A 24,811-nucleotide genomic window follows, 5' to 3' on the forward strand; every position below is an offset into this window, starting at 1 on the left:
AGTAAAACAATCACTGTACCCAGAATATTTCGAGATGTTATTTGTCATATTTACACAAAGAAATTCTTCCCAGTTCTTTCAGACCACTGTACTCCAAGCACTGTGGTTGAGGGTAGCAAAGAAAACAAAACTCTCACCAGAAATAAACCCAGTCCAGAAAAAGAAAAAAACACTTTTTATTTAAACATCCTGTAGACCTACAAAGAATACAGACAGAAATACTGCCAACTACAGTCATTTGCATGTATGCCTTAGGCTGTTTACTACCTCTTATCCCCTTTCAGCAGGAGTTTAATACCAGAATTTTCCATCATCCAAATGATTCCCTTTGCTTACTTTCCGGAGTGCTTCACTTAATTCTTTTAAGTCACCAGGGTCCTAATTAGTGGTGAGGAGAGGCAGTCAGCTGTGATGCCTGAAGAAGTTAATGTAGCACAGAAAGGGCCTTGATTCCAAGATGAAGCCACACCCATGGTAAGTTTACGTGGAAAATGGCCATTTTAGTAAAAACTGTTAGCCTAACATCACAGTACCTGAACACTCATTACAGATCTGAAACCTAACAGACAAAATTATTACTTCTCACCTAAGATAGTCAACCTCCTCACAGGAAGATTCAGAACTAAATCTGTTTAAAAAAACAAATGGCTGTCCTTAATAGACAGCAAAAGCTTTCATTTAAAAATATGCACGTGCTTGCACACACACACCCTAGATTAAGTGTTAATAAACTAATAAACACTGCTTGAATGGCCCCTTTTTTTTTTTCCTGTTCTCTCTCATAAGTTTCGTATGGAAAAAAAAAAAATCACTGTTTTCTAAAGCCCAGAGAAGCTGGGCTCCAATTCCACCCCTTCCACTCCAACAAACTCCAAAATAGTGAACAATAACCAACCGTTGACATGTAAATAGCCCTTACCACATGCCAGGCAGTCTTCTAAGTAATATATATATATATATAACCTTACTTAATCTTCATAACAACCCCATGAGAGAGGTACTCTGTATTCCCCATTTTACAGAGAAGGAAGTTGAAGTTCAGAGAGATTAAGTAACTTGTCCATGGTCACACAGCTGATTAGTGGCAGAGCTGAGAATGAATGCACAAAGCCACAAGACTGTGTTGTAAAAACAGTCAACACAAAGGAGAGTCCTATTGCTCTGCTCAGCAGGAAAGTTTAGAGAGAAAAATTGTCAGAAATCACGGGTTTTAAAGCTTCCCATAATGAAAACAATTGGGAATATTTGGAGACAAAGTTATCTTCCAATATTGCTTTCCCATTGTTTCTATATAATTGTTTTTAACTATTCAAAAGTGATACCCTTTTAGAAGCCTTTTTAGCCAATATTTCAAAACCAAGATCACGGAGAATTAGGAAGGTATAGGAGACCACAGGGAAGCAAATTGCCAGATTTACACATCACAGTACTCAATGCTACCTGGCACTCTTAAGCCTAGATACTGCAGAAATCGCTAGATCAGTTCAATAAACCACATTTCATAAAGTGGTTTGAAAGCACTTTAAAAATAAAAGGACTGATAAAAACTTTTGGGAGAATAATTTTACAAGCTATCAGTTGTCTTAAATACCCTTTAATTCAGTAATTTCTCTCTTGGCAGTTTATCCTTAGGAAATCACCAGAGATGCTCACAAAAGTTAATCTGCAAGGGTATTTGTTATAAAAATGTTTAAAATATGTTATTTCTAATTTTAAGTGTCCAAAATAGGGAAAATAATTAAATTGATTATATTTACATAATGAAAGAAAACTTGCACCTACAATATTAAGAATGTTTAAACATGAGGAAAAAACAATAAAAAGTTATATGAAGAGAATATAAAATCTCCTTATACAGCAACATATCAAATAGCATGTCCATATGCTTTATATAAATACACAATATCATAAATAATAGTCATCACTGGGTGGCAAGATTAGACTAATTTATATTACTTTTCATATTTTCCTATGTTTCACAAATTTCCTAACATGAATAGTTATTAATTTTATAATCTGAAGGGAAAAAATAAAATTTTTATGAGTAAAGGGATTAGGTCATGAAGCCTATATTATACACTAAAATTACAAGCAAATCAGTCTTACTTCCTTCTTGGATATCACTAAGATCCTGACACTGCAGTATACACAGAAAATGTGAATTCTAACAAGGGATCAGACAGTCCTCATAAAATTCTTGTACGCAAACTAGAGAAATGTGAAGTGGCTGACAGAGTTCACAGAGTTCAAACATCATGGATGAGCAGATGACTCACAACAACAAAAAGGGCCTACTTCTAAACTCTGACCTTGTCTTGTCCAAAGGTTCACTTTTCAGACTCATAGCTAGCACAAAAGTAGGAAAGAAGAGTCAAATATGTCAATGACAGGTATCCAAACCAAGTAAGAGCCACCAATATTGACCACGTTTCTGGAACAGAATCTAGCACCAATGTAAACTCTGGAGTCTTCCAATTCTATAGATCATCCATACACAGGATTTTCAAATAAACATTAGCATTGATTCAAACAATTCTGACAGGCTGACATGCTGGTCTGAAATCAAGACGCTATTTAAAAGGGTTAGTAAACGTAAAGCTGAGCATTTAGCTCAATAACAATTTTACAAGTGTCACTGGGCAAATTTCTGTGAAGCAATGACCATTTTAGACTAATAAGAGTCAGTATAATATAGCATTTTTGATGAAGAGCGTTAACCCCACTGGAAGATCCTATCTGAAAGTGTTGAGTATATTTCTGACCTTCTCATTTGAAGAGGAAATTCAACATAACTGAGTAAGTCCAGAAGGTTGTGATCAGGTACATTCAATGTCTGAGAAGGAATATTCAAAGAAATTGGGACTATTTAACTAGGAGGGCATTTAAATGGATCTAATGTTAAAATGTTTGCTCTGTGATCCTGTGAAAAGGGAAATCAACTTATTCTTTTATGCTAGAACTTACAGTCTATTTCTGTCTCTACTACTCCACAGAAATGGCTCATCAAGGTCAGCAATGACCTTCAATTTTCCAAATCCAAAAACCACTTCTCTACCCCATATTAACAGACCTTGGTAGCATTCAATATAGAGTGCTATGCCCTCCTTAAAACACTCCTATCTCTTAGACTCCTTCACCTCAGGGACAATTCATTCTTGTCTCCTCTTTCTAGTTCTTTACTCAACCTCTAGATGTCAGAGAATGATCAACTCTCAACCTTCTCATTTTTCTATTCTCTCTCAGTGATTTCATCAATTCCTGTGGGTTTAAATAGTCTCTGTGCTGATAACTCCCAAATTTAAATATCCGGTACAGACTTCCTCTGCACTCCAGACTCTCATATACAATCAGCAGAATTTCAAATCTATTATGCCAAAAGAAATTCCTGATTCTACACCCTGCTTCTCAATTTGAGTCTTCCCTTCTCAGCACAATACACTCAGCTGCTCCAGCCAGAACCCCATCAATCATCTTTGTATTGACCCTTGCCCTTACCTGCCACATTCTGTCCAATGGTAAGTAAGTTTTACCTCTAACACAGGCCTCCAATCAGCCCACTTCTCATCTTTATGGCTGCTACAAGCAAGAATGCTATTAAACCAGGTGAGCATCATCTCTCTCTATGAAACAGCTTGCCAACAACTTCCTAATAGTATCCAGGCCAATTCTGACAGCATCAAAACAAGGCCTGCTTAAACATTAAGCTGGATCATGACCCTTGCCTGCTTTAAACTCTTAACCGACTTCCCTCCCGCACGTCAGGGAAAAAGAAAAAAATCCATAAATCCTTACCATTGCCTCAAGATCCTTGAAAACCAGGTCCCTTTATCCCCTCCTACTCCATTTGGTACCATTCTGCTCCTGCTTGGGCTATGCTATGCTGGTTTGCTCTCATTTGCTTAAGCACAGTAAATTCCTGGTCATGAGACCTTCACACAGGTAGTTCCCAGACTCTGGCAATACTGGCTACTCCTTTCCTTTTATGTCTCAGTTTAAATGTCACTTCCTCAGACAGTCCTCCCTTGATTGTCCTGTCTGATGTATGCAACCCTTGTCTCCCAACTTTCTATCTCAGCCCTTTGTCTCTCCTCTAGGGAATTTATCACAACTTCCAAAAATTTTATTATTGATTTTTGTCTCTCTTTAACCCCTCCTCCTTGGAATATCAGCTCCAAGAGGAAAGGGACCCTCCTGTCTTATTCCTCATTGCATTTGCAGACCTCAAAAACTTTTAAAATGTTGAATACGGAATATATAAAAATGAGACTTCACCTGAACATAAAATCTTACTAAAAATAAGAGCTAAGAATGAAACAGCCTTGTACGTGTATGAACTCACAATCTCAGGAAAAGAGTTTAAGCAGGAACTGGGTGACTCACTTTTATTAAAAATGACATAAAGGACATTCTCGTGCTGGGTGGGATACTGGGTTCAATAATAATTAAGATCCTTCTGTGTGTTTTCTAGTTTTATAAATAGAATTCTTAAGGACTTTCAGGTTGAAAATATACTCCCAAAGTAGCAAATATTACATTATTTCTTAATGAGTAGAAACTCTCTCTAAAACAACCCCACAAAACCACTTCCTATCCTAACCGAATATAACTTCTCTGAAGTTAAATCAGTGCAGGCTGCTATGGTGCTCCCTGCCAAGTGTGGTTTGGGATGATGACAGTCCACAGTGCCTTTATCTCTGAACTGTACAAAACATGGCCCAGAAACAGTATGGATGCTCTAGAAAACCCATTTGTGGTAAACCTAAAGTTCCACTCTTCATTCATTTGTGATGCTGCTCTGTAAACACACCAGGATCGCTTTATTTAGTGTTACACCCATTAATAATGCAGAGATCTTTACACAGGCAGGCAGAGAAAATTAGTCCTGAGTGATTTCGTTACTACAGTGTATACACAAAGTCAAAGGGACTGAGCATCTCATTACTTCTGATGTAGAGGTTGCTGGCAATATAGACATCAGTCACTGAGCTGAAAACAACTCAACAAAGGAATTCAGGCAAGTTTTCTACCTCACTATCTTTTAGAGTCTTACCTTCAACCTGTTGCTATAATTTTTATCTACCTCATAGGTACATGAAACTACCATAGCAGAAAACTTAAGACCAATCCAAGATAATTTCTTCTACTTTTTTAGCTTCCTTCAACAACCTCCTCCAAATCTTATTTTATTATTTATTTATTTTGAGACAGAGTCTTGCTCTGTCACCCAGGCTGGAGTGCGGTGACACGATCTTGGCTCACTGCAAGCTCCGCCTCCCAGGTTCAGGCCATTCTCTGCCTCAGCCTCCTGAGTAGCTGGGATTACAGGTGCATGCCACCACCATGCCTGGCTGATTTTTTTGGTATTTTTAGTGGAGACGAGGTTTCACCGTGTTAGCCAGGATGCAAATTTTTTTAACGGAAATAATAAAACTTTGGCAAACATTTGCTTCTGATAACTCCATTTGCCAGCAGATTAGATAACGCACTGCTAGATACTACAAAATAGATGCAAAGAAGCCTGAGACCTTGAGCTTTGTCCTTAAACAATTTGTCACCAAAAAATGTTTCGCAAGAAAATGGTAAACTTTTTAGATTTCTTTAATAAATCTTTTTATAGCATCCAGTGTTGACAATGCTGTGGAGGAATAATGTGTGAGAAAGCAGAGACATAAACTCTGACGGACTTTCTAGAAGACTAGTGGGCCATACCTTTCCATTTAAAATGCAAACTCCCTTTGATTCAGCAGTCTCACTGCTGAAAATTTACCATATGTACATACTCTAAATAGATTAAAATAAATATATAAGGATGTTCACTGTAATATTACTTGTAACAGCAAAAACTTAGAAAACTCCAAATTGCCTGTCAGCTCTCAGATAGTAAACCACAGTACATCCATAGAATAGGATCTTATGTACCTGCTAAAAAAAAAGAAATAGGTCCCTACTGCTGCTGAGGATAAACCTCCAAGATACACTACAGAATATCAGCAAGGTATGGGTGTATACCTAAATATTCTGTATTGAAGTTCTGAAGGCATTTATATATATATAACTTAAAAGTGGTTACCTCTGAGAAACATGACTGAGAGAATATGACTTTCACTTTTTATTCTAAACTCTGCTGTACTGTTTGAATTACTTTTATTATGTGTATTGGTTATTTCATTAATAAAAATAGTAACTATATGCAGTATTTCCTGCATGGTCTGCAAACACCTGTTTGCTCTCTGTAGAAGTAGAAAAGAGAACATTCTTTCCTTCTTCTTCAGACTTGAGCCTTCATATAGCAAACCACAGAGCCTACTAGTAGACAGGGACCACCCCTCCCCAACCAGTCCAGGTGAGGCCCCCACCCTCACTCACTGTTTCCTCTTTTCTGTGGCCTTGGTGCATGAATGAAGAGAAATTTTTATTTCTGTTCTTCCGATTATAGAGCTATAGAGTCCATCTCTGAAAAGCTAACTTGAAAGATGATGAAAAGCATGATTCCATCATAAAACATAACAAATAAAATCACTGCTTTCCCTAACGCTATTTATTACATAATTACAGTTGTCCCTTGGTAACCACAGGGGATTAGTTCCAGGAACCCCACAGACACCAAAATCTAGGTATACTTAAATCTTTCAGCACTTTGCAACCCACATAAATGAAAAGTCAATCCTCCGTATGAGGGTTTTACAGCCAGTGAATATTGTACTTTTGCTGATACAGAACCCACGGATATGGAGGGCCCACTATATTTACTGAAAAAAAATCTGTGTATAAGTGGATCCATACAGTTCACCCATGTTGTTCAAAAGTCAGCTGTATATTACAAAAACAAACAAATGAAATGAAAATGTTTTCCAATTCAAAGTATATCATCTGCCATTCTTCCAAGACCCATGAGATCCAGACCGATCAGGCACTAGTCTAACGGGTTTTCTGTCCCCGCTAGAATCTTATGTTTGCCTACCTCAAAATACTAAACAACTCTTTCATCTAAAATTACCTCTATAAGAAAAATAATAGTATACTAAAGCTGAAAAGATGACATGGAAGCTACACTGAAAATTTCTGATGTTGAAGATCTCAAAGAATAGTTGAACTTTGTTTTGTACTTATTCTGTCAGAGACATATCTCCAACCCCGCTGCGGGGTGGGGGGGAAAAAAGTCACTAAAAAGCATGTTTCTGTTTTACCTATAATTTGACCTTGAGACTTGAGGTAGGGAGGCTACTTACTTAATATCAAGGGACCTTTCCAAACTGTATAAAAATAATCCCTACTATGTTTTCTTTTGTCAGAAGGTCATGATACATAGGCATTTATTACAATTTCTTTATGCGTTCATTCATTTATTTTTTAGCTTTACTGATAGAGAAAACAAGTTCATTATCACCTGAAAAAGTCTAATATCTCCTTAGCTAAAAACTACTACTACTCAATCTGATATTTTATAAGTATTACGACCAAAAATGTGATTTCACTTTCGGTAGTGAGGTATAAAAGTAATTAGTAAAATGAACAAAATTGTTGCCTGGTGCACTGAGCTGTCTGTGGTACTGAAAAATGACACCAAAGCTGAAATTTACTGAGCTGGTATCTTACAAAGCCTCCCCATCATACTGTTTTAATTCAAGTACTTCCGTCCATGACTCACCTGAACCATCTTATTTTGCCAGAGTGTGTATAAACATTTTATAAAAGGTCACACAGACTTGCTTTCCAAGGTTCTCCATGAAAATGTCAGGGCCTCCTCTTGCTTCATTAAGCAATTCCAGAGGACATAGAGCCAGAAAGTCAGTTATAACACTTACTTTTCCTGAATGCAGTGAGAAATCATATCATGCACCAGAAATCTACACTGGCTAGCTTTAACTATCTGATTATCATACTGATATGCTAAAAAGAAAAAGCAAAACTGTTCTTTTAGATTATATGCTACATCCAAGGACATGCTATGAATGGCAGCATAACCTTGCATTTAGTTTCCTAACTCAAAGTTAATTGATATATTTGGAATCATTTAGCATGAGTTGGGAAGTGCTCATTAGCTTAAAACTTTTTATGAAAAAAATACACGTACAGCAGTGACATCAATAAATAAACAAGGAGGGGGGCATAATTCGTCATTTTCCACGCATATACATAAGCCTGGGCAGTTGGTTTCATTGCGTTTCAGAGTAAGGTATTTGACAGCCCTGTTGACGCTCTTCTCTGGACGAATTAGAACATCGCTACTTTTTTCTGGTTCTTGACTTCTATTTCAGGGTCTTCACATTTATTTGACCCTTCTCCATTTTATTTTATTTTTTAAATAAACGTATCTCATATAAGAATTTGGAGTTTCAGCTTAAAGGAGAAATCCCTCTACATAATATACCGAGTAAAAAACCTACATCCAAAATAATTAAATGATATGACCCAAACATCTATTTTGAAATTATCTTAAGTGTAGTGAGTTTAACAGAAGCCACATATCATATAAAATAAACCCAATTTTAAAACATATAACATTCTATAACGTTTATGTTGCCCAACAGTAAGGAAGTTCATTGTGCATATTTGCCGTGGAGAGTCATTCCATGTCATTTTTCTCACCCATGCAATACATACCCTAATCAAAATACATGTGCACATGCATAACTGAAATCATCCTCAAAATTACCCAATGAGTGGAATGCTTTCAAGCATTAATCTATAAAAATATGATGCTTTTTTATTAATTTCTGTAAATTTCAAGCGTTCTAATATGATACCAATTTCTTTAAATAAATAGTTAACATTTGTTAGCTCTTTTTAGACTCCTATGAATTACTTCAAAACATCTCCCAGTGATTCTTAAAGAGTCAGTGTTTTCAAGACACTTTGTTCTTGATGTTAATACCAGCAAATGTCCTCCCCCATGAATGTTTGTTTAGCTGTGTGATTTTCACAAGGAACAGGCAATAACACAAAGGTGATATTTAATAAAACCCAGCAAGGTCTCTCATTTCAGAATCACTAAGCAAAACATTTTTCAAGTTAACTTGATTTTTAAAAATATGTAAGAACGTTTTGGAATAATCTTTTAAGTTTAAGTGAATTTATATACCAAACTTTTGGATTTAGAGGGAAACTGCAGAAAAAGAAATATCCATGTTTCAAGGTTTTTGGCATGTAGCAGCAGATCGCAGAGGGAAGCATTATGGCCTGGAAGCTAGGACAGGGCTGGTTCTCACTGTGCACTGTCTAGCTGTGTGGCCCGGCAAGCTACCTCTGCTGATTTCAGATTCCTTATCTGTAAACTGAGTCAAAGGACCATTAAACCTATTTTGTTCCTTCCAGCTCTAATTGTCTACTCTTCAAGTCAAAATGAAAAGACAAATTTCTAATGTTTAAGTTATATTTTAGTATCTCTTTAAAATCTTCAAAAAGAATCTCAAAAGCCCACCATCCCTAGTATTGAATTAAAGATGAATCTATGTAAACTGTTAAAACTTTAAAAAATTTAAATGTGTTCATCTCATTTTGGCAGTGCAGTTTTGTTATTTATTTCCCGAGTAGTCTCACTCTTTCTAATTATTCTCCAACCTCATCCCTTCAAAAACACATTTTTCAAAGTTTTACAAATATAAAGGCAAGGTGAAATAATTTCTCCCTCCGCACTTGGAGTAATGTGCATCATTATTTTGTCTGGGCAATCATTAAAAATGATTTCTCCCATATTTACTTTGTGTTTGCTAGTTACTAATTTAAAATTAATTTAATTTAAATTAATACTAAATGACTTCAATGGCAAATCCTATATAAGGTTTTAAATTGAAAGGCAGCTTAAAACTGAGGCAGTCTAAAGGAAGATGGCCTAAATTAAGGGTCTCATAGTACCACCAAATGTCTAACAACTGCTCAAAAAAGAAAAAAAAAAATCAGAAAATACATAGTGCAAATTCTCACGCACCAGGACCACAGGCCTGAGCCACCACACCTCCCACACAGTGCAAATTCTAAGCTGAAAAAAATCCCAATCTAATTTTCGAAAACTCTATACTTAATTTAATTTAAAAGCCTTAATATTCCTTTGTAGGCTAACAACTGACAAGATGACCCATAAGTTTGATAGAGCATTCTGATATGGATACTAACAGCCAAATATAGAGCTCCTGGCTGCATTTAAACAAAATAAATATTAGAGGGAAAAAAAAAAAAAAAACTCACAAGGACAGTGGCCTAAACTGTTAAATTACATTTTTAAAAATACTTAATGATTGGATATACACAATTTGCATTCTAAACTTACAACAGTTTTTTTTTAATGGTGGGGGATTTAGGAAATGGTTAGATCTTTTCCCATATCTCATTTAATAAATTAGCCAGCAACTCATCACTCAATTTTCTTCTCTATCCTAAATTATAGAAGATTATATAGATACAATCTCCCATAATGACGCACCCACTAGGAAGAGGTATCTCAGACAAGAACAAAAGTTCATTCTAGATTAAAACTAGAGCATAACTGGCCTTAAGGAACAAAATGTGACTGATCTGGAGAAAAGGATCCGCCTATTGAGGGGAAGTAAAAATCTTGAGTCCAACAAATACATCTCCGAAAATGGTGCATGCTTATTTGCTACCCTGCCTTGTGTTGTTTTCCACTTCCTGAAAGAACAGGTCAGGTGCTAACATAACAATACAGCGTGTGTCTTCTGTAACCTCAAGCAAGGACATGACGGCTTGGAAAAAGCCTCTGCTGCCTCGCGTTTCTCTAGGCTGACTGCAGGGCTTTGGGTCATTCATAAACAGCAGGACCTAAGTTACCTGTATTTCCCTGGCGTGGTACACGATGATCAGACCGAGCAGGATGATCGTGGAGAGACTGATAAGGCATTTCAGAGCTAAGGAATACAGCGACGCCTGCAACACAGACAGAAGCACTTTTAAGAAAGAAGCACTTTTAACCACCTTCCAGGCCCCCAGAGTCAGTCAGTCCCCCGCAGGTGGACCTGAACTCACAGAAGGAAGATAAGGGGAGAGGGGTGCACCTGTCTTGGCTCTGTGATCTGTCAGATCATTCAGCCTCAAAACCAAGAGATGAGAGTAGACCTGGAAAGACTGGAAAGACGCGTGGCTGGGCTGCCGGGTCCACGCCATAGAGGAACGAAGCGCTGCTGCTCCAGGCTAGCAAAACCAGAGAGGAACTTCCTCCTGAGTTCAAGAGAGCGGGTTGAAAGGGCCCTTCTAAATATAATTCACCAGGGGATGAACACAGGTGGTTTCCACCGACTCCCAGAACCACTTACTAAAGGTGCGCGAATGCGCTGGGCACTCTTAACTGCCTCGAGAACTTTGGCTGCACGCGGAAAGGGTTCATCTCTGAGTTGTTTAGCTGACTAGGGATGCGCGTACTAGACGCGCCCGCTGTCCTGGCTGGCTCACTTGATAGTTCTGGGGAGGCTGGGACCCGCAGGCAAAGGGTCCCCGCCAGTGCCCATCCCAACCACCCAGTGCCCCGACTCCAGTAGCGTGGGCAAGGGTTCAAGCCGGTACCTTGTCGTAGGCGCCCCACGACAGCTCGGTCTCGATGACCATGACCACGATGCCGAACATGCCGAAGATGAGCGCGTAGTCGCTGAGCCGCTTGCGCTTTTCGAACAGGGCGCGCCGGTGGCCCAGCTTGTAGCCGATGTTCTGGTTTTTCTTTTTGCTGGACTTGGTGCCACTGCTGCTGCCGTGCCCGCTCCCGCCACCGCCGCCGCCTCCTCCGGTGCTGCCTCCGCCGCCGGTTCCATAGAGCGCCAGGTTGTTGGAGTTGTTGTGCTCGGGCTTAGACACCACGATCTCGGGGGCTGAGGACGAAGCGGCGGCGGCGGCGGCAGCAGCGGCTGCAGACGGGGAGGACGCGCCGCCACCTCCTCCGACAGACGCAGGGGGCTGCAGGGGCTGTGCCTCTGAGTCCATCTCGTGCAGGTTCCGGCGGGACGCGCTCAAGTTGCTGAGCGGCCGCATGACGCCCCCGTTGTACCTGCAGCTGCTCATGGCTATTTCGGTGAAGGGGTTGCTCTCGCGGCGCGCCTGGGGCTGGTGGTGCTGGTGGTGCGCCGGGTGCGGGTGGTGGTGGTGGTGCGAGAGCGGGGGCCCGGAGCCCAGGCTGCCAAGGCTGCCCGTGGGGCTGGCGGCGGGCTGCAGGCTGTGGCACTGGTGGTACTGGGAGGCGGACGCGGGCTGCTGCGCGTACTGCTGCCGGAGCGCACTGGCATGGCTGGACGGCGTCAGCTCGCTCACATTGAGCTGGCTGCCCCGGCGCGACGAGCAGCAGCAGCAGCAGCAAGACGAACCCGACAGCGGCGAGGAGGTGCGGGTCCGGAAGGCGCCGCCGGGAGAGGAGGTGCGGAGCAGCAGGGACAGGTTATCCCCCGCCCCCGCCGCCGGGGCACCGGAGGAGGAGCAGCTGTTGCACCGGAGGCATGGGCTGCTGCCGCCGCTGGCCGGCTGCTGGTGCGCGAGGTGCGGGTGGTGGTGAGGGTGCGGGAGGGGCGCGAAGGGCGGGCACGGCTTGTCCTGGCTCTGCTGCTGCTGCTGGCAATGCAGGTGTGAGGAGCGCGGCGGCGGCGGCGGCTGCTCTGGGAAGAAGCCGCGCTGGAACTGCAATGGGGTTTCCATGTCAGGGCTGTTAAAGCTGCAGGGAGACCAAGCGGTGGTGCACCCTGCGCAATGCGTTATGGTCGGGAGCGGGGACTCCTGCTGCTGGTGCGAGGAAGGGCCCATGCCGGCTCCGGTAGAATCCAGGCGGCGAGTCCGATTGGTTGGGCGCACCAAAACAATGGGCATGACATCACCTGCGGGGACCGAGACTGAGTTTGCGGCGCGCGCGGCTTAGGGAAGCGTGTGTGGTAGAGAAAGATGGGGATGGGAATCTGCAGGACAGAAACCCTGGGGGGTGCAGTCCAGAGCCAGGGCGCTCCAGGGCAGGGATTCCACCTGCTGTTTGCGTGCGCCCCTCAGCCCTGCCGGAGATGGCGAGCCCCCACGCAGTGCAGCTGGGCTGCAGGAGGAGGAGAAAAGAGAAAGGCGCCCCTCCCTCCCATGCCGCTGACCCCCTGACTAGTGCCGGATGCGCTGCCCGGATCACCTGCGCCAGCCACTGCAGCACGTCGGGCCATCCTGGCCAGGGGGCAGGCGCAGGGACGGTGTTGAACCCCGACCACTTCTCCGCCTGCATGCCTCGTAGGGCTGCAAAACAGCAGCCCCCTCGTCCCACGCCCGCTTCTCCCAGATCATCCCGCCGAGAGTGGGCTGCCGGCTGCCCGCCAAGTAACTGCGGGGGCACTGGCTTTGGGGAGAAAAAGTTTGGCGGCCGGCTACGCCAGTGCGGTAGCGTGTGGGGAGAATCCCGGGGCCTGAGCCCTGCCTTGGCCGCTGCGGGATCACAGCCGACCCCGCGCCCGGATCTTTCCCCGCCGGCGGGCTCTGGAGTCTGGATTGGGTGCGCGGCGCTCTAGCCCGAGTGCGCTGCGGCGCGGGTAGGGTTAACAGCCTCGGCACCCGGGCTGGGGGAGGGTGGGGGCGGGGCCGGAGGAGGGGATCCCCGCAGTCCGCCAGCAGAGCCGGCAGGGCTTCCCGGGTCCCCCTGGCGGGGGCGGAGGGCTTTCCCCGCTACCGCCAGCTCACATTTGCGCCTTCTCCGGAACATGAGGGGCTGGCGCCCCCGGCCGCCGGCTGCTGGGCTCTGGCGCTCAGGCTCTCCGGCAGCCCGAATCCGGAGGTCCGAGGGCTTTCCAAGCGGTGGAGAGGCAGGCGGCTTCCTCAAAGGTGTGGGGGCTGCTCAGTCACCGCCGGCCTCCAGCTCCTCTTCTGCTCCTCTTCCTCCTCCTCACCTGCAGCGCAGACACAAAGCAAAGACCGGTCACAAATAACGCAAACATCGAGCATCTTTGCCAAGTCCTAACTGCAGCGGCGGGTGGGAGAGGGGCCTGGGACGGGCTGATTCACCCCGGTAGTCGCAGCCTGGCAGAGAAATTATTAAGAATGATAGCTTGGGCTGAATAATCGCTGCCCACGGACAGTGCTGGAGGTTTGTTGGAGTTCGGTATCATTTTTTATTTACTCCCTAATAAACTAACACAAATTGCACTTGGTGTCTCACAAACTCCCTGCGCTGTGTTCTTCTAGGAGATGCAGCAACACCATGGTGATCCTTTTGAAGGTTCTTTGTTTCTGCTCCATCTTAAGTCTTTACATTGGCATTTCTTTGTGAATTCAAATTCCCGTCTCCCCCTAAAGAAGATGAAAGAAATTGGCCCGTTGAATATTTCTTTCCATTTTAAATTATTTTAAAGCCTGATTTTTATGATAGAGACTATTACAACGAATTAGACCTAGAAATTAGAGTGAAAGCGGATCACCCTCATTAGGTCATTAGGTAATTGGAATTCTCAGCTGGATCCGATGTCTTGATATTCTACTCGGCAGCTGCCCTAAAGTTGCTTACCTGGTATCTGCTTTTAAGAGTGTGCGTGCGTGTGCTTTCAGTGTCACGGAGTGAATAATTCATTTTATGATATTCTTTGGACACATGTTAAACAATTTTAATTTTTTTGTACGTGCAAATAAACATTCAGCAGAAAAAAAGGGGTGGGGGGCGCAGAGCTGCTGTTAGTCCCATCGCCCTGGACTTGAGATAATGAATACTGTCCGGACTTGAATTTCTCAATGGTCTTCGTCAAGAATATAATTTAGTGGCTAACAATCAGAGACAGCATTTTGTTTTTATCATCTATTGTTATTTTTGTTCTGTATCTTCAAAATGACAATTCAGTAAAACTTGTTTAGGATCACGAAGCTAATTGAGTCTTCGGGGCAGCTGAGTAGATACTGCATGAATTGTGTGGAAAGCATAACTATTAAAAACAATTCTGAGAAGTAATTTGAATTAAAATAGAAGTTTCCCTATGAAAAGTTACTAACCTTCTGGTCTGAAAAAGAAATTCAACTCATGCAGAAAATCCATCAAACATGTATTAGGACCTTTTTCAACAAATTATATAGCTTTCCAGTTGCTACGGGTAGCAATTGAGTGAAAATGTTTGATTCATCCTTAGAAATCTAAATACTTCAAAGGAACATTATGATAAATTAATAAATATTTTTATTAGCGATTCATAAATTTAGAAAAAAGATTACAGAGCCTCCACCCCCGAAATACCACAATAGTTGTTGCCAGCATTAAATTAGATATAAAGTTCTACAGTTTCGGAACTGTCATAAGAAAAATAATGGCTGCATCCCTTGTGTCAAACTGACTTTGTCAAATAGCAAATTCAGTGCTTCAACAGAGGCTCCAAAAACAAAATAATAGGCAAAAATATATCTTTTGCCATGTATATCTCTATGCTCTAGCATGGGATTAGTTGCAGTGCCATTAATCATGTAGAAATCATGTAGAAATAATCATCTCAGAAATTGCCTACTGAGATTTATGGCAATGTTGCATGGAGTTCTCCCTTCTCTCCAAGGGGGTACACAGGAGGACAGAAGGCACAAAATTCAGAAGAAAGTGGAAATTTGATCCACAACATGAGGGACTGTCGGAACACCAAGACTCAGACTAATAGTACTTCCGGCTAGCCACTTTTTTGAAAAAGCTCATAAAATAAATTAATAATGTAAAACTCACTGTGATTGGACAGACAGCAAATCAGTTAGACATTTATCGGCTTTCTGTTAAGAAATCAACTGATTACACACACTCGAAAAGCCATCTTGCTAATAAATATCTGTATATTGAGAGTGTGATAAACCTGTATTCCTATGATGAAAAAACACAAGATAATTTTGTGTTTCATTTTTAGTCTGAATCATAACTTCATTGTTTAAGACATTTTACACTATTAGGTTATAACAGGCACATTTAAGAAGTTCTTATTTTCATCATTCCTCTTTTAATAAAGTCAACAAATTTTATGTTTATATGTAGACATTTAAAATGTATATGACATAATTTTTTCTTTTTTTTTCCTATACAGGATTGTAGAGATACATGTAACATGTAAAGTTAAATGAAGCAACAAAGGCAATATTCTTCCACATGGATAGTCCTTTGCACATAGGAGATACTTATTTATACTTGTGACTATAGAGAGAAGAGAGGAAGGAAATGAAGAAACATTGGGGGTAAAAAAAGACGCAGATCAAGGGCCATGACTTCCAGTGATAAGCTTTCAGAAAGTTAAATTTGCTTCTTTTTGTTCCATTAAGGCATATAAGTGAGAGAATTTCCCTAGATTAACACCAGAGGTCATACTCATCCACAAAATGTATTTCAAATCTAATCAATTAAATCTATTTCCAGCATCACCTTTTAATAAAAATTGCCTATTTTTTTCTTATGGCCTACAACAATTGCTTTCCCATATTTGTTGAATTTCAAGCTTGTGAACACACACACAAACACCCATCCACAAACACACACATTTTCTTAGAAGAATGTCTTTTTTCAGACCACAGGAGCTTGGGAAAAAACTTCATGTTGTTTGCACTCCAATCCCTTATTTTACTCAAATTTATATTAGGCCATTGTTTATAATTCTCTTCTTTATAGGACTGTCTATGCTATGTCTTTTCTCTTGTACCTTAAAAAGCAGGGTTCTCTTGACTTTGGGTGTTTTTGGTATATTTCCAAAGGCAATCAGACCAGGGGTCCCTGGCATCTGTTTCCCACATTGTGTGGTCTGAAGGAAAATGTTGACCTACAAAGTAAATGTTTTTCTGATAATTATTTTTTTCTTTGCCTGGGTAAGTCAACTACAATATTTGGTGGTGCCAAACAGAGAGGTTGTGACGAGACACTGCCACTCTGAACTTACTGTCCTTAGCAATAAATGCAAGTGGGGAATCAGGATAGTATCAATTATTTCCTTAGCACAATAACAATTCCATGTTTCTGGAAACATAACAATTAAAAGGCCCTAAAAACACTATTATTTTTAAATCACACATTGCCCCACTTCATAAGAAATCTACTAATTTGAAGAAAACATAAACATCATAATTATTATATGTGGTTCTTCATACTTCCGCATTATGATTATAAAGTATCAAGATATGAATGAGCGTGTTGGTGAGGGTCTTATAAATTTTTAGCAATACCTCTATTTTTTAGGGGCTAATTATTGTCTTAGGGCCTATCCATTCACTTCCTAAATTTTCAATTTTTCCTATTCTCACCCTTGTCTCCTACAGTTTCTTAGATAGTTAGCATATCTATAAAAGTCTCTGCAATGCCAGCAAAAAAAGACAAAGGTAAAACTCACACTGAGTTTGCTAGAACTTAACTTGTGTTAATTAAATGGGTGAACAGGTAGAAATCACTGTGTATGCTAAGTCTTATTAAAATAATCTGTGGATTTCATGAACAAAGATCCTTTGGCAGCTAGAAACACATCGCTCGCATCTAGAAAGTCATAAAACTTAGCAGACTGCACATTCTACTTTATAAAGTAGTTTCTCAGGTGTTTATTTTATTTGCATCTCACAACAAACCACATGGAAGGCAGGAAAAGGTTTTATCATCATCTCCATTTTACAAGTAAAGATAATACCTAAAATTCAGTGCCTGCCCTACCCAAGGTGATACAGCTAGTGAGTAGCAAAGAGAGGCCAGACTTCAAATACAATCTTCTGAATTTTTCTGTGAGTCTGTTTTACACGCTGCTAGCTCTTCTTCACAGCCAAAGAATATAGTAGCCTCTCATTACTAGAAACTGCCTGTGAAGGGCCTCACAGACATCTCCTCACTGGCTTTTTGGTTTCTGTGATTCTTAACTATTGTCCTCTTGTTGACTTCACTTGATCAACAGAATAATTTGTGAAGATATAATCCAAATGTAGATGAAATAGCAGTGCTGTATGCCTGCAGGTCCAAGGTACCTAATTAAAATATGTTTAAAAAAAAAACAGAGATACTGATGTATTCAGACACAGTCTTCTATCTACTTTGCTGTCAGACTGTAGTTTCTTAATTTTGGGTAATATTGACACTGTCAAATGCCATTTAGTTGTTTCAAATAATAAGGGATAAGGAGCAGGCTCAAATTCTTCACCCTGCAGCTCAGAGGAACTTGTCTGCAGTCTTGCAGGCATCCAGCTTGGTTCCTTGGCTCCTACTCTGGCAGACTGGTCCTCTCATTGCTTCTCCTTTTATGCCAAAGAGTGAGAGAACCAGAGAAAGGAAGCCAGGCTGCACGCCACAAGGAGAGAAAAACCAGTGTGCCCCACAGCTGGCTTAAAGAGTTAGCAAAAGTGGAACCAAAGATATTAAAACTAGCCCTAAATATTGAGGTCAAAGTTTACACTTGGTAATCTCAAAAGTTCTCTGGTTGCTCAGTGCTAAAACATAGGGAGGCTAAAAACTGAAGGTTTATTTTCTCTTTGAAATCCAGTGTATATTTTCATAATTATTTTCTTCTTCCATACAGGGTTAGGGCACAAGATACATTGACTCATTTTTTTCGTTTCCTGATCACAGCCCTGTAAATTCTCTTTCCATGTGTTACTCATGAACTCCCTCTTCCTATATTTGCCTTATTCTTATCTACCTCTTGCCAAACAGGCTCAAAAAATCTACTACTCTTCATCTAACTTTATATTATTCTCTCTCTTTCTGGGAATATTTGTAAATCCCAGTCCCCTAATAATTGTTTTAGTGCCAGGAGTTGGTGCCTACTCATACAAAGGGAAAGAACCACAATTTGCTAAGTTAAATTAAACATAACAATGTCACCAGCAACCAAACACTCTAGATAACTTGATAAATAAAGTATCAAGGTTTGCATATTCATATTTATCTTCTAAGCCAGGGTTGTCTTAAAAATGAGTTTAATTCCAGATTACTGCTCTTTTGTCTTATGGCTGTAAATCCATTAACACTTTTGTTCTACTGTTTTAATTATTAATGTACAATAATTAGGTCATACAAAACAATATACATTAAGTAAAATATCAGGGGAAAAGCACAACAGATATATGCTAGACAAATTTAATGACAAAACTTACTATTTAATACAATGTGTTTCTCTCACTACTTAGGATGAGTCCTTCCTAAAACCTGTTTAATTAGTTGAAACTACTGGATACTTTCACAAGTTAAATTATCTTAACAAGGAATATTTCCTAGCTCATATAACTGAAAGTATTATTAGGTAAAACTTCAATGCTATTTGATTCAGAGGTTAAGACATCATCAGTGTTTCAACCAGTGTTTCAGTTTCCTTAGATATTTTATTATTCTCCTCCTTCATATATATTGGCTTAATCCTCAGGTTAACTTACCTCATGGTAGCAAAAAGAGCTGTAGCAGTTTTAGGCCTCATATCCATACCCAAATCATTCAGAGGGTAGAAGGTCATCCTCTGCCCCAACTTTTCAAACAATTTTCTAGTATATCTAATTGAACCAGCCTCCATACCCAACTTTGAACTATAAAGAATGGTTAAAAGGAGGTATGATGGGAATGACTCATCAAACAGAGAATATTGATAAATAAACTGAAATTATTTAAAAGAATCTAATTGAAATTTTGGAGTTGAAAAGTAGAATAACCATATGAAAAATTCCATGATAGATTTGAGCCATCAGAAAAAGAATCAATGAACTGAAAAATACACTGATGAAGATTATGCAATCTGAAGAACAAGAAAAGAAAGCATAATAAGAAGAAAACCCCCAGCACCTCAGAGAAATGTGAGACACCTCTAAATGCACCAAGAGACATGAAATGGAAGACCAAAAGAAAAAAGAGAAAAAAGACAGAAAAAATATTCAAAGAAAAAAATAGCTGAAAACTTTCCAAATTTGATAAAAAAACATTCATCTACACCTCCAAGAAATTCAACAAACTTTAGGATAAGCATAAAGCAATCCATACCCAGAAACATCATAGTCAAAAAGGGAAAATTTTGGAATAGGTAAAGAAAAATAACATGCCAAGTACAAGAGAACCCCAATAAGATCCACCACTGACTTTTCTTCATTAAACGATAGTGACCAGAAGCCAGTGGGATGGTATACTCAAAGCATTGAAAGAAAAAAAAAAAATCTGTCAATTAAGAAAATATTTAATAACATTAACAAACATGAAGACAACATACGTATTTTCCCAGAGAAATAAAAACTGAGAGAATGTAATGCTAACAGACTTGCCTTTCCAGAAATGCTAAAGAAAACTTTCAGGCTGAAAGCAGATAACATCGGATAGTAATTTGAATCTATACACACACAGAAAAAGAGTGCCAGTGGTAATTATGTGGGTAACTACAAAAAACAATATAATTTCATATTTTTGAATTTCTCCTAACTGATTAAATGAAATACCTTAAAATAATGAATGTATAATTATACTGTTTGGTCTATAACATAGAAATTTAACATATTTGACAATAACAGCACAAAGGATTGAGGTAGGAGAAAGACATATTGAAGTACAGAAATGACACCAGATGGTAATTTGAATTCACAGGAAGAAATGAAGAGGACCAGAAAAGGTAAATAGGTTAGTATAATAAGTTCTATAAATACATATCTACTGTCTGTTATACCATGCAAACAACAACCATACAAGTACTGGAGTGGCTACATTAGTATCAGCCAAAATGGACTTTAAGAAAAAAAAAAATGTAACTGGAGACAAAGAAGACAATTTTATAAGGACAAAATGCCAGTCCATCAGTAAAATACAACAGTTTTAAATACATATGTGCATAAAAACAGAATCTCAAGATACATTAAGCAAACTGACAGAATTGAAAGCACAATTAGTCAATTCAATAATAATAGTTAGAGACTTTAATACTCTACTTTTAATAATGGTTAGAACAGCTGTGCAGAAGATTAACAAGAATACAGAAAATGTTAACAGCAGTATAAACCAACTGTACCTCACAGACATTTACAGAACACTCTCCTCAGCAACAGCAGAACACACATTTTTCTCACATACACAAGGAACAGTCTCCAAAATAGACTGACTTGACCATTATGCAATCTATGCATGTAACAAAATTGCACTTGTACCTCATATATTTATGCAAATTTTTCAAAATCTTGGGAAATTCAGAAATATGTAAATATTAAACAGCACACTCCTAAATAAGAATCAAAGAAGAAATCACAATGGGAATTAGAAAATATTTAAAGATAAATGAAAACAAAATCACAACATGCAAAAACCTACAAGATGCACCTAAAGCCATGCATAAAGGGAAATTCTTAGCCAGAAATATGTAAATTGGAAAAAGATAAAATATTTCAAATCAATAGGCTAACGTATTACTTTAAGAAACTGAAAAAAGAAGAGAACAAGGCAGAAAGAATCATAAAGACTAGAAGTTAACAATGACAATAAAAAACAGAACATATCATTGAAAATAAAAATTAGTTTTTGAAAAGATCAATAAAATTGATGAACCTTTAGTAGACTGACCAGGAAAAAAAAAAAAAAAAAAAAAAAGAAAGAGAGAGAAGAGCATATTACTAAAATCTGGAAATAAATAGAGGGCATCACTACTGACCTTACAGAAATGAAAAGGATTATAAGAGAATGAGGTAAACCAGTATATGCCAACAAATTGATGACTTAAATAAAATGAGAAAATTCCTAGAAAATACCAAAACTGACCCATGATTAAGTAGAAAATTTGAAGAGGCCTGTACAAAGTAAAGTAATTGTATTAGAAATTTTTTTACTTTCTATGAAGAAATAGCCAGGCCCTGTTGGCTTCACTGGTGAATCTATAGTATACTTAACACATAATTAATAGTAATTTTTAACAAACATTTCCCAAAATATAGAGGAGGAAAAACACTTCTCAACCCATTTTAAAAGGCTAGTATTAACCTAATATCAAAATGAAAGACATCACAGGCCGGGCGCGGTGGCTCAAGCCTGTAATTCCAGCACTTTGGGAGGCCGAGACGGGTGGATCACGAGGTCATGAGATCGAGACCATCCTGGCTAACAAGGTGAAACCCCATCTCTACTAAAAAAATACAAAAAACTAGCTGGGCGAGGTGGTGGGCGCCTGTAGTCCCAGCTACAGGAGGCTGAGGCAGGAGAATGGCGTGAACCTGGGAGGCAGAGCTGAGATCCCGCCACTGCACTCCAGCCTGGGTGACAGAGCGAGACTCCGTCTCAAAAAAAAAAAAAAGAAAAGAAAAGAAAAGAAAGACATCACAAGAAAACTACATTTATGTATATACATGCAAAAATTTTCAACAAAATACAACCAATCCATATATAGCAACATAAAAAGTTATTATATACCATGACCAAGTTGGAATTATCATAACAACACATAGTTTCGTGTCATAAAATCAATTAGTGTAATACAAACTATCAATACAATAAAGCAAAATAACCATATAATCATCTCAATGGACACAGAAAAAATATTTGACAAAATCCAAAACTCTTTCATGATAAGCACACTCAACAAAGTAGGAATACCAGGAAGAGGTTGAATAGGACTTCCCTAGCCTGATAGAAGACATCCATGAAGAAATCTACTACTACTATCATACTTACTGGTGAGAGACTAAATGGCTTTTCCCTTAAGATCGAAATGAGAGAACAATATCTGTTCTTCCCACTTTTGTTAAACATTGTATTAGAAATTCTAGTCCGTACAGTTAGGTAAGAAAAAGAAACAAAAGGTATTCAGATAGATAAGCAATAATTGAACTATCTCTTTATACAAGACATGACTGTGGATCTAGAAAATCAAAAGGAATTCACTAAAATGCTCTTAGAACTAATAAACAGGGTCAGCAGGTTTCTAGATATAAGGTCAACATCAATACAAACCAACTGTATTTCTATACACCAGTAATGAACAATCTAAAAATGAAATGTAAAAATGACTGCATTTGTAAAGGTATCAAAAAGAATACAGTAATTAGAAACGTAACAATAAAAGTACAAAACTGATACTCTGAAACTAAAAAAGAAAAAAATTAAATAAAGAATGCACAAATTAATGAAGATACAATCTACGTTCCCAAGGCAAAATACTTAACATTGTTAAAATGGCAGTAGTCTCTAAATTGGCCCACAGATACAATCAAATCCCTATCAAAATCCTAGCCAATAGGGTTTGGGAGAAATTGGCAAACTGACCCTAATATTCATATAGAAATGCAAGTAGCCAAGAATAGACAAAGTAATCTTTAAATAGAACAAAGTTGGAGGATGCACACTTGTTGAGTAGAAAGCTACTACAAAGGGATAGTAATCAAGATAGTGTGGTAATGGCATAATATAGATATGTAGGACCAATGAAACAGAATTGAGAGTTCAGAAATAAACCTTTACATTTATGATTGACTGACCTTTAATAAGGGTGCCTAGATAATTCACTGGGGGATAGAACAATCTTTTCCACAAAAAGTGCCAGGAAAACTGAATATTCACATGCAAATACATGAACCTGGAAGCTTTCCTTACACCATGCAAAAAAATTAACTCAAAATAGATCAAAGGCTTAAACGTAAGGAACAATCCGTAAAACTCTTAAAGCATTTGAGTGAATCACTGTGAACCTGTGACCTCAGCAATGGTATTTTAGATATAACACTAAAAGCATAAGCTACAATAGAAAAACATAGACAAATTGGGCTTAATCAAAGTAAAAACTTGTGCTTCAAAGGATACCATCAGGAAAGTGAAAAGACCACCTACAGAATGGGAGAAAGTATTTGCAAATCACAGATGTGAAAAAGGACTGGTATCCATAGTATATAAAGAACTCTTATAACTCAATTATAAAACTAATAAATATGTAATATGTATTTCAAGATAACTAAAATATTTTGAGTGTTACCACCACAAAGAAACAATAAATGTTAAAGTGAGGGATATGGTAATTATCCTGATGTGATCATAATATAGTGTACACATGCATCGAAACATCACACTGTACCCTATAAATATGTACAATTCTGTGTCAAACACAAAAATAATTTTAAAATTATTCTTAAAGAATAAATAAGCCAAAGGCAAAATCTCTGAATAGACATTTCTCCAAAGAAGACATAAAAATGGTCAATGGGCACATGAAAAGCATAGGCACAACATCATTGGCCACTAAAGAAATGCAAATTGAAACCACAATTAGATACTTCACACCCACTAGGATGCCTACATTTAAAAAGACAGACAATAACAAGTGTTGTCAAGGATGTGATGAAATTTGAACGTTCATACACTGCTAGTGGGAATATAAAATAGGACAGGTGCTTTGGAAAACGGTTTAGCAACTCCTCAAAATATTAAATGTAAACATATCATTTTACTCAGCATTTTACTTCTAGGTCAGTACTCAAGAGAAAGGAAAATGTACATCCATACAAAAACTTTTACATGAATGTTCCCTGCAGCATAATCCGTAATAATCAAAAAGTAGAAACAGTTCAAAATCCATCAACTGATAAGTATGTAAATAAAATGTGGTACAGGTTGAGTATCCTTTATCCAGAATGCTTGGGATCAGAAATGTTTCTGATTTTTTATTTTCTTGAATTTTGGAATATTTTCATATACACAATGAGAGATCTTGGGGATGAGACCCAAGTGTAAACACATAATTCATTTTTGTTTCATATATACCTTATATACACAGCCTGAAGGTAATTTTATACAATAAGTAATTTTGTGCATGGAACAAAGTTTGTGTACACTGAACCATCAGAAAGCAAAGGTATCAGGTGTGGAATTTTCCTTATGGTGTCATGTTGGTGCTCAAAAAGTCTCAAATTGTGGCGCATTCCAAATGTTGTATTTTCAGATTAGGGATAC

General features: G+C 39.0%; 1 protein-coding gene across 7 annotated transcripts in view; it reads right to left on the minus strand.

The window, feature by feature from the left end:
• The window catches only part of LOC105499979 (potassium calcium-activated channel subfamily N member 2), a 420,672-nt gene that overhangs the window by 124,552 nt on the left and 271,309 nt on the right, over positions 1-24,811 (minus strand). For 5 of the 7 annotated variants that reach the window (XM_071098593.1, XM_071098591.1, XM_071098590.1 and 2 more), the window contains 3 exons: positions 13,636-13,841; positions 11,515-12,803; positions 10,786-10,881 (listed from right to left, as the gene is read on the minus strand). In XM_071098593.1, the coding sequence (XP_070954694.1) occupies positions 10,786-10,881; positions 11,515-12,803; positions 13,636-13,657 (1,407 nt within the window). In that variant the 5' untranslated portion in view covers positions 13,658-13,841. Of the gene's footprint in view, positions 1-10,785; positions 10,882-11,009; positions 11,144-11,514; positions 12,804-13,635; positions 13,842-24,811 lie in introns of those variants that run through there. The other 2 variants (XM_071098595.1, XM_071098594.1) reach the window with 2 other exon arrangements.

The sequence above is a fragment of the Macaca nemestrina genome, chromosome 6, assembly GCF_043159975.1.
Source record: "Macaca nemestrina isolate mMacNem1 chromosome 6, mMacNem.hap1, whole genome shotgun sequence".
Taxonomy (NCBI): domain Eukaryota; kingdom Metazoa; phylum Chordata; class Mammalia; order Primates; family Cercopithecidae; genus Macaca; species Macaca nemestrina.